Genomic DNA, 11357 nt, shown 5'->3' on the forward strand with positions numbered 1-11357 from the left:
AGAATGTGTCCCAATATCTTCTTCAATCACTCTTTCTTCCATCTTCAACTTTAACTCATTTAGCTCTTTCATTACGTCTTCATAACTTTTCTTCAAATTTTCATAACTTTCATATAAATCTTTCATAATAGTCTCGACTTCATTCATCTCTAAAAAATAAACATCATTAATGATAATATTATAAATATCTTTTAAATATTTGATTACTTGTAGCGCAGTATTATTCTCAGCTTCTTTCTTTGTAGCACTTTCATGACCATCGATCACTAATCCTTCACTCAAATTTTCAAACTCAATTGTTGCTATAAAGATTGGTAAATAATCTGATCTTTCACTTAAATTTTCAAACTCAATTGTTGCTACAAAAAATGGTAAATAATTCGGTCTAGATTTTTCATATATATACCTTGCTGGTGACAAATTTAATTTTTTAAGTATCTCTTTGAGCATCAGTTTGAATGGTGCAATCACAGATATAGACATTTCACCTTCCATTGCACACACTTATTGTTGTTGATAAAGATGTCTCTTTGCTTCAACCTCTCAATTTTACCAAAAAAATTGTACTTTTTTTTTGTTTTTACTTTCTCAAAAAACTCTCAAGCTCTCTGGCTTTGAAGCTCTGAGACTCTTTGGTTCTGAAGCTCTGAGGCTCTGTGGCTCTGTGGCTCTATGCCTCTTAGATTTTGTAAGTTGCTGTAGAATTAACCTTATATTTTGATAGTTACTTTAGGATCGATCTTGCTCTGATACCAATCTGTTGGAAGGATGATGGGTACAATCACAAACTCAAATACTACTGCTTTGATAGAATATGATGCTCATAGAAAATACTTGGAGTGAGAGAAGAATTGGATAATACTCTTGTACTATAGAATCATAGATTACTCCATACTACTCGACTCATTATATAAGATCCTGTATATAGATACATGAAGGTGACTCTTAAGCCATCCTCATGAATACAAAGTAACCCTTGATTTTCTAAATGATCCTTAATTTTTCTATGTAGTCTCTTTGATTTGAGAGTTACATTACTCTTTGATTTTCATAACATATTAATGACTAAATTCTTAAATTTTCACTAACATTAATTACAAATTAATTTCCAACAGTTTTCAACCCTAAGCCATTTCTCTCACAGCACTTGTTTCACCACAGTGCTGGCTTGATTCAAGTTTCTAGTTGCAGATTTCATAAGCATAGTTTATGCTCCACTTTCAACTGGCCTTTAATGCTCAAATGCAATATCCATAATCCACTTAGTAGCTATCACAAATATTCATATTTTCTCATTGCTTGTAAAAGGATGTCTGGGGTTCTACTGCTTTTATGCCATGCTATGATACAGGCAATCCTAGGTAAATGGGGCAGAAGCGGTCTGTCGTTATGTGCTACAGTTCTCCTCAAGCCTCCACGGCTGCTTAACAAGTCTCTAGTCAAACAATGGGTGGCCCTTTGTTGCTTCAGGATCCAATCTATCTTCAAGTCGCTGGCAGCAGTTGCTGTTTCTACTGTACCTATTAGTTGGGACGGGTGTCAAGTCATCCTCAGCTCTTACTCCCTTTATGTTATCCTTGTAACCTTAGATTCCTCTCCTGTAGTTGTTGTGTGCCAGGCCTTGGTTTTGGTGTTATATTTTGTTTTGCTTATCTTCGCATCTGTAATATTCAAACCTTGTGTTATCCTTTTTAATCTAGCTTTGCTCCAAAAAAAAAAAAAAAAAAACCACCATTAGGCTTGGTATTGCTATGTCAGTTGGGTAAATTGAAACATTTCATTTGCAGCCATATGCCTAAGATTCTTGTTTAGTCCCCTCTTTTTGTGTCTAGTTTATGCATTTTCTCGACTTGAATTCTGTTAGTTAACTTCCTCATGATAACACGTCAAACAAACTTTAAGGATGGAAATCAAATATAATCTAGACTTTTAATTAAGATAGACTTCTCCGATGAGTTCTTTAACGTGCAGTCCAATAAAATTAGTCAAAGTCCATAGACAGTCAGTGGCCTAATGTTGCTACCGTGAACTAGTTGCTGACTTTTAGAACCATTTGGACATCAAATAGAGGCTCCCCCAGAAAGTATTAAGGACATGTTTTGTTTGGGATGAGAATGGGAACAAGTGACTCCTATTTTAGCTATTTGGTTTGGAAGAGTTCCATTTCTATTCTATTTCTAAAGGAAAATGTGAATGCTTCAATCCTTTGTCTTCCTGAGTATTCAAAAATATTAGTCTGCATGTCTTTCATGGCTTAGTATTCAGCAGCCTAATATCATTATTGTGAACAATGTATGCATTGCTGTTCATGACTTTTAGAGTCATGTTGACATCAGATAGAGTCTCTCTCAAAAATATTAAGGGCATATTTGGTTGGGAGGATTTGGACTATGGAATGGAAATATGAATGGATGACTCTAATTTCAATTATGTGGTTGGGGGAGTTCAATTTTATTTCAATTCAAAGAGGAATGCAAATGTCTCAATGAGGGGTATGGCTATTCCGATTTCCATTCATTTTAATTTCTATTCTTATTGTGAACCAAACACGTCTTAATTAAATTGTTGTATGATCCTCTCAACTCGGTCAACTTAAGGGATCAAGTTTGCTTGTGGTGTCCCTAATTATGGTATTTATTTATCTTATACATATAATCATCCATTGGCATACCTTTCTAAAAAATTCTCGGGACTAATCAAAAGAGCAGTTTTGTGAGGGAAAAGATACGACAAGTCGAAGCGAACATGGACAAAATATGGGGCTGATGATTCTTGTTGCCTCCAAGGTTAAGGACAAAGACGGGCACGGCCTAGAACCCTCCTCATCCTGTGTGACATGGAATCTTTCCACCTCTCTCTCTCTCTCTCTCTCTCTCTCTCTGTGAAGGTTAGGCAAGACAAACTTGGCGCAGCGAATATAATAACCATACTAATAAATGGCAATGCCATGGATAGACATAGCCTAGCTTTCATGCACCGGAGGCCATCCCAGAATTTTCTGTCCGCCTACCGCACCACTCGGTGAGATGCTTGGAAATCAAAGACGTGTAATAGTTTTACAATTAAATCTATAATTATTATATAAGTTGCTGGCTTATGTGAAAACTCTCATTCTCTAGTTGCAAAAGGCAAATCTTAGGAGCTCAACAAAATTATAGGGAGATGAATTTCGAATTGTGTGTATTTATCAATTCATGGCTAGTTCAAGAAGTCTTATTCTTAGTTGATCATTTTATATGATTAGGGATACAAGTGTCTAATGTGGTATCTGAAATTTCAAATGTTCTCAAAAAAAGGAAAAAAGTTCTAAAGAACAAATTCGTTGGATGGGAAATTTTATTTCTTTTTAATGCTTTATAATAACTTTCGATATCAAACATCTGATAAGCTCGCCAAAGTGTCTCCTCATACCGAGCATGCAACACAACTTGGCAAATCGCATGCTTGAGGTGATCATTATTATTTTTATCGGACAGAAGAGAAAGATGCAACCCAAGAATTGCACACTTATTGTTAGTTCAAAAGGTTCTCGGGGCTATTTGGGCTAAATGTTGTAAGGCCCAAAGCCACCCAAATTATATGCGCGAAGTATGTCTTGCAACCTGAATGCCCTCCAAAATATTTCTCATTAATCTCCATGGCAAAGTTCATGAAGTTCTTTCAGGATACTGCTGTACTTGGATTATTTGGAATTTCCTGGAGATAGAATACTAATTATCCATTTTATTTCTAGCGGTGGAAGACCGCAATTGAGGGTATGTCAGAGACTTCCTAATAACAGTTTACACTTTTAAAAGTGATAATATCACTTTTTTTTTTTTTTTTTTAAAGAGCAATTTTATCTATTTATTTATTTAATTATGGGCCAGAAGGGGCTGTAGGCAACAATCCATACAGTAAGAATTGTCCTCTACGAAATACTTCTAACCCTCCAAGTCCCAGCGAAGTGGGGATTTGATCTAGGTTCACTTTGTCCAATCACCAAACATTTTCTACCTTGATAGGATTGCACCTTTTAGAAAATTTAGATCGTAAAATAAATATTTAGGATATGGAGATTGAGGCTTAAACAAGTGCTAAATGCATCTTGCTTTTGTTGTCGTGGTTTGGGCTTCCCGTTAATAGTATGATATTTTTGATATGCACACGAGAAAATATTTGACTAGCTCTGGACCTGTGTATCGTTAGATTTGTTTAATGGTTTCTTTTCTCCACCCTTTTTGAAAGGAAGGGCCAATTGTTTGGTTGCTTGTGTTCAATCATCCCATATGCCTGTTGCATGCTAATAAAGTCACAATGCACATGGGTAGATGAAATGTGTCTTGGTGAGCAAAACTTTATGGCTGATTGGACATTCTCAACTTATTTGATTAAACATGTCTACTTAGAATGTAGCAATAACACTCTACCCATCCAAATTACGCAATTTAAGACAAGCTAGCTTTCAACTGTTTTGTGACCCAGCAAATTTTAGTCTTTCTTGCCCTCAAATCTTTTCTCCTCTCTACAATTAGGTAAGAGAAATTGACTAAATATTCGTTGCAACAGTGATACCACGTCAAACTTGTAACAAGCTAATAAAAAATCAATAGAATAGTACGGGTATCGTTAAGGAAATTGGCAAAATACACAGCAATCCATAAAACGCAAGCATTTTCATTGAGTTGTGATAAGTTTGACGTGGTACCACCGTTGCAACGAATATTTATTTGGGAAAATTGATCTCTAGTTGAATTTCCTTATTTGGCTGAGAAGTTTTTTTTTTTTTTTTTTCCCTTGATGACTAAAATAATGATCTTTCTGATGTTCTTTTAAAGAATGGAAACATGTGGGTTTTTAACACATCAATATTTATAAATTTATGATTATTTATGATTGATGTGGAATTAAACACATGTCTCCACAGATATTCATATACTGCTTATTTAAGCTCCAATGTCCTTGCCAAACCAAGAATGTAAATTTATTTAAATCTAATCACAATGACTACAAATTGGCTATGGTTAGCATCAATGGATCAGTACTATGGTGTCCATTATTTTACATACGATGTGGGCCACATCCATTGTAATATTAGTTATGAGAAATTTTTTATGCACTATGAACGGTGTAGAAAATTCGACATAGAGTGCACCATCTTATCTTATGGATCTATATAGTCACTACTTTCCAATACGCATTTAATACCTGCAGTTTTACTTTCTCATTTAAAATTTTGAATGACGAAAATATTTTCATTCTTTAGAAAAAAATTATGATATCTTATGTTCATATTATAACATCTTTCATGCAGAAAATCATAATTTGGTGTGCAGAATGTCATAATTTGACGTAAGATGTCATAATATGCCACAGCATATCATAATTTTTTTTTAAAGAACAGGGATATTTTCATTCTTCAAAAATTTTAAATGAAAAAACAGAATTGCAGACATTAAATGCGCGTTGCAAAGTAGTTGGATAAAAATATCTTCTACATTTTATGACATTTTAAGCCAAATTATGATATTTTGCGTATAGGAAGTCATAATTTGATATAGGATGTCATAATCATAATTTTTTTCAAACAGAAAGAACATTTTTGTCGTTCAGAATTTCAAACGAAAAAATTGAACTGCAGGTAATAAATACATGTTGGAAAGTGGTGGCTATGTGACCAATTGAATAAGACGGTGTATTCTACGTTGAATTTTTTACACTGTTCGTGATGCATAAAAAATTTTTCTATTATTTATAACAATATATGATTTCACTTAAAAAATTTAGTTAGAGATATATATATTATTTAAATTTTTTTGTCACTAGATTAAATACATGCTGATCTTCATAATTTTCATTCCAAACCCCACCAATCGTGGAAAATGCTGCAGGGCAACTACTAATTATCAAATTCCTTTACCCACCTCATGTCGCGGTAAAGTCACGATTTTTTGCGCGGCTGCAGCGGGCGGAGTCACATGCACTGATCAAATTTAATAATAGTCCCCCCACAGTTTCGCTATTCCTCCTCCCCAGAAGAAGTTGTAGGTATATGTTCTGTTGTTATTGTTCGCTTAACTGCACATATACAATTTAGACCTTACAATCCCATTATCGTACATCATTGTCTCATTTTTCTCGAGGCTGGTATAATTTCCTCGCTAGTGCCTATCTATCTGCATGCAGTTCTTGATTGGGTGCTCTATTAACTATAGCTACACGTTCTTACCAAAAAAAAAACTATAGCTACAAGTTGCCTGTCATGATGCATTGGGAGCTATATTCCTAGAGGAGATCACCTAATTGGGGTGCAGAGTGCAGTATCGAGAAGATCATCAAATGGTTATCATTTCTGAATCAGATTGTTGAGGGAATGATGCAAGCGTGGCTTTTAGTTAAAAAAAACACTATATCAATTGAGGCATGTTAGGTGGATGCATTCATGTAGGTTTTAGATCATCAACATCATGCAGGCCTGTGAGCCACAGCAGCCACCTTTTGTCGTGAGCCCGCTTGTACTCTATCTGCGGTCCAACGGCAGGATCTGCGTCGTAGCAGGAGTCCAGTTGTTGGCGAAACCAAAAAAAAAAAAAAAAAATCCTTTATTTCATCATACTTCATCCTAAAACAAAAATCCTATTCTCCTGAAAGAGAGAGAGAGAGAGAGAGGATACCATGCACCTTCACAAGGTGGGTCAGACTGGATCGATCATGATGTCAATTTGCATGGTACTGCATGATGTTTGAGTCTCTTCGTATAATCAGTGGATGTAGTGAATGGCGGATAGTTGTGGACTGCTAGTAATGGATTGGGCCCAGTGGTTTCCTTTGCAACAATATTTGCAAGTTTTCTCTATGTCGATGCATGTCTAATACTAGTGATTTGGCCTGATATGGCTCGGCTCGTCCTCGTTACCCTACTTTGGCTGCCATGTGAGTTGCCAGCTTCAGCATATAAGATTTCTATCTCCTCCAATTCTTAGGGCCATTGTCGTTGAGATTATGAGAGGATGGGCCTTTTGCTAGCAAGTTTATTAGGGCCCATTTTATGTCTCCCATCACGCACATCTGCGCAGATGCAGACATGCACATATCACGTGAGAGAATGTAAAGGGGGAAAAAAAATCATGATAAGAATTATCAATTGCTTTGACACAACCAACGGGTCAGCAATATTTAGAGGCAGGAGAGAGAATGCTTTGATGCGATCTGATGTCGCATAGGTTTTTGGCTAGGCATGGTGAAATGGCCTGAATGTTCCAGTAAAAAGTTCCTTAGAAAACATAGCAGGTTCCCGTTCCTCTCTCCCTCTCTCTCTCTCTCTCATGCATGCAAAATGTTGTGCTATGTGGATTTTGATGCTACAAACTCTAACCACTTAGATGTCTTTCCCTTTAAAACTTACCGTCATAATTGAACTTATTTTAAACTACTAAAGACTACCACCATGAGAGATCATACAGTACTAGAGCCTAATGTTTGTTTCTAAATCTTTATATCAATGAAATTTATTCACCTTAGAGAGGGTCTACAACCAGGCAAGCAAAGACACTGGATGACTGATCTTTTCCTAACGGGATTTCGCGAAGGTGTAGAACTTTGGACACGATTAATTGAACTCCACCTGTTCCGAGTTCGGACCTGACCTCCCCAACTCCTGGCACCCCCACTCCCCATTTTCCCATCAACCGGCGCAGCCGTCAGACTTATCACAACTGTCCCAGCCCGGAACGGTTCTCCGTGTGCGGTCTTTGCTGCAACGTCTTCAAGGCGCCCACGTTGTCATCCCAACCTCCAGACAATCTACACCGTCCGGTGACAGGGAACACATGATGAAGGATGAGTGATGATTCGCCGACCTAAGAACATAGAAAAGATTAGTATAGAAATCCTTTTGCCGATCGCAATCATGCGGACCATCGGTAAACGCATTGACGGTCAACATTGGTTTCCATCGAGGACTTCCGCTTGTTCCACAATTCCATTCTTTTTCTTTTCCTTCTTATCCCTCTCCTGGAGGGGTTATGATGGACCCCAACGCGGAAAATTCCATGCGAAAACCCCTCCCGGCTGCCAGTTTCTCGTGATGCGATTTGGGCATACCGACGCCCTTAGAAAGTTGCGAGCCTTTTTTAGTTTTGTCGAGACGAATCAAAAAACAGGATAATTCCAGGAGCCCCAAGAAATTAGTTAGACAAAAAGACGCCTTCTAATAAGTAAAAACTCTGGAGATTCGTGCAAAGATGGAGAGGTGATGAGGGGCGATATTTGCTGACACGAGGCCGGCTCGTGGATGGGACCGCGAGAAGGCGCACGGAAGATCTGACGCACGTGCGACGCGTGCGGGGGGAAGGGGTGGTGGTGCCCACGCGACTCTTTTGCGGATAGATTCGGAAAGGGACGACCTTTTCTGGGACTCGGTCGAGGCCCATCTCCTAACAATACGGCATTTACTCCCCGCAAGAGGGCTTCTCTTTCGGAGAGTTTGTTTCGATTTTATTTTTTTTTTCCTTGAAAGTTTGGTTTAATTGAAAATTTTTCAAATTAGTAGAGATCAAAACCGGAAAAACTGGCCGGCATGGCACGATAGACAGCGTGCGAAGGATCCCAGCAGTTGCAGTTGAAGTATGTAAAATCTCGGAGAAGCGAACTTAAGTGAACAATTAAATTAATAAACAAAAAAAAAAAGTTAGCTGGAAGAAAAAAAAATATAGATCATGGTTTAATAGTAATGATAATGGAGTAATTGGATTGTTTTTTTTTTTTTAAATTTAATGATAGGGAATGGAGGAGCTGCTAGCTTGACGCGTGGGCATTGATTTTTCTAGCCTCGTCGTTCCAACAAACCCAGCAGTTACCTTGACTTCTACAACCTGGCCACCGATTTTAATTTTCTAGAAACCAAAACAAGGATGGATTGGAGTCTCTCTGAAAAATGTTAGTTTTTCTCCATTTTTCCCCGAAAATCACCAAAAGAAAAAATCATTTTATGATTAACTTAATCATTAGGAAAGGAAAAGAAAAATTCCAAAAGTATTTTCGCGTTATAGGTGGAGCTCATGCTCGCAGTACCATCACCACTTTCTTATAATTTCTTTTGGATTTTTTTGGGGTGTGAATTGATGCCATGATAACCAACCAAAGCAAAGAAGACAGTAAATTGATAAAAATGAGAGCGAAAGATAGAGAGAAAGGTATGAGTGGTAAGACCATGCCGTGAAGGAGATGCGTGACTTTAGGAATAAGGCGTTCCTTCCAAATTATATTCCCCTCGTCCTCACTTTAATTGGAGAACATATATATGACGCTTATTTTTCTTAATTACGTTTTTCCAAATCTTAATTGCCTTCCTTTTATATTAATTTAGTTTTCCTCTCTTTCTCTCTCTCTCTCTTCTTCTTCTTGTGGGTTGTGTCTTTTGGTGGTGGGATGCTTGTCACCTACTCTTCCTTGTTCCGCTCTCCCTTGTTCTCCTTCCCCCCTCTCTCTAGAAAAATAATGGAAAAATAGAAGCTTCACACTTCCATCACCTTCTCCCTCTCTCCAAAACTTGGTGATATTTTTTCTTCGAAGTTTTCCAGTGGTCTTCTGCTTCTGTTGCTATGGAGAAGCACACTTGCAAGCTCTGCTTCCGCCGCTTCGCCAACGGCCGAGCGCTAGGCGGTCACATGCGGTCCCACGTAACTTTGGCCACTCCTCCGGCCAAAGCCCAGCTACTCCACGACTCCTCCGCCTCCTCCACCTCCGCCTTCTCCCGGGAAGCGGCGGCGGCCGCGCTGGAGGAAGTAGAAGAGCGGGGAGGCGACGTGGAAGGGAAGGGGATTGGGCTCTGCTATGGCCTTAGAGAGAATCCAAGGAAGAGCTTTCGGCTAGTGGATCCGGAATTCTCCTCGTCCTTCCCAGCCGTGGAGGCCGTCTCTTCCTCCATCGTCCAGGACCGGGAGAGCGAGACCGAGTCCTCCCGCGATCCGCCATCCCATCGCCGCCGCTCTAAGCGCCCACGCCAGGCCGCTCCACCACCCCCGCCGGAGCCCCCCGAGCCGGAGCCGGCGAGCTCCGTCTCCGACACCACCCCCGAGGAGGACGTCGCCCTCTCCCTCATGATGCTCTCCCGCGACTTCTGGACCAAGACCAAGACTCAAGCAGAGGACGAAGACGAGGAGCAGCGATCGAACGGCTGGGACGAAGAGGATGACGCGGAGGAGGAGGAGAACGAGGGGCAGATCGTCGCCAGTCGATCGCGGCCGCTGCCGCCAGCGGCGAGGGGGAGGAGCAAGTACCAGTGCGGCACGTGCAAGAAGGTGTTCCGGTCGTACCAGGCGCTGGGGGGCCACCGGGCGAGCCACAAGAAGAGCAGGGGAGGATGCATCCCGGCCGTCCAGACCCAGATCCACGACGCGGAGTCCTCCAAGGGCAATGCGGATAGGGAGGCCAACAAGGTCCACGAGTGCCCCTTCTGCTTCCGCGTCTTCGGCTCCGGCCAGGCCCTCGGCGGCCACAAGCGCTCCCACCTCGTCTCCTCCGCCGCCGCCACCACCATTACCATCTCCTCGCCGGCGCCGCTCCCTCCATCGCCATCCTTGCCTCGCATCATCGGCAGGTGCGGCGAGAACTTCAGCTTCATCGATCTCAACCTTCCCGCTCCATTGGAGGACGACACCGAGCTCTCCGCCGTCTCCGATGCGGAGTTCATTGCAAAGCGACGAAACCTTCCATCAAATTGACAGTTGCCACTCTCTTCATCTTCATCTACACTCCCCAATTCGATCACTCTGAACTCCAGAGCAAGAAGATGAAGTACAGAATCCGGTTGAATTGTGAGCCGATTCGAAGTTTCGAGGTAAGAACGATGAAACCAACTAAACCAACCAAGAAAAAATCGGGACGAAGTTTAATATTTTCAGCATTCTGGTGATTTGCTGATTTCTTTGTAGTCTATCTATTGCTCCTCCTTTGCTTCTGCTGACATTAATCTCCATTTTTATGGTTTTGTGCTGTTGGAGAATTTGTTCTTGGTTTTCAAGTTACCGCTGCTTACCGTAACAGCTAGCTGGACGGTATCCTGCGTTAATGGAAATTGAGAAACTCCATTTTAATTTAACTATTCCTTAATTTATCCATTTTAGCTTATTATGACTGCCCAGCGGCCGATTATTCCAGCTGTTCTTCCCGACTGTTTCCTAGTCACCACCAAAAAGTTAAGCTAAAGAAGACATGCTTATCGAAGGTTTCATAATAATTAATCAAATTAAAAAAGAAATGAGCTTGGAGCTTTCCGAGGTCTTAGCTTAGCTAGCTAATGACATCTCACTTCATCTGGAGTTCTTAGTTGCTGCTGCTACTGCTGCTCTCACCTGCAAAGCTTCCCCTGGCACCGC

At 40.3% G+C, this 11357-nt stretch overlaps 1 protein-coding gene across 1 annotated transcript; it reads left to right on the forward strand.

Annotated features, from left to right (window-relative positions):
- The first annotated feature begins 9217 nt into the window (after window positions 1-9217).
- On the forward strand, window positions 9218-11099 carry LOC105043641 (zinc finger protein ZAT9). Its single transcript, XM_010921266.4, has one exon. The coding sequence runs from the start codon at window positions 9582-9584 to the stop codon at window positions 10701-10703; it is 1122 nt and encodes a 373-aa protein (XP_010919568.1). The 5' UTR covers window positions 9218-9581; the 3' UTR covers window positions 10704-11099.
- The last annotated feature ends 258 nt before the right edge of the window (window positions 11100-11357 follow it).

This window comes from Elaeis guineensis, chromosome 4, assembly GCF_000442705.2.
Source record: "Elaeis guineensis isolate ETL-2024a chromosome 4, EG11, whole genome shotgun sequence".
Classification (NCBI taxonomy): Eukaryota; Viridiplantae; Streptophyta; class Magnoliopsida; order Arecales; family Arecaceae; genus Elaeis; species Elaeis guineensis.

Coding starts and splice junctions, on each gene's coding strand:
- LOC105043641 (XM_010921266.4), top strand. CDS start 9,582: ATGGAGAAGCACACTTGCAAGCTCTGCTTCCGCCGCTTCGCCAACGGC.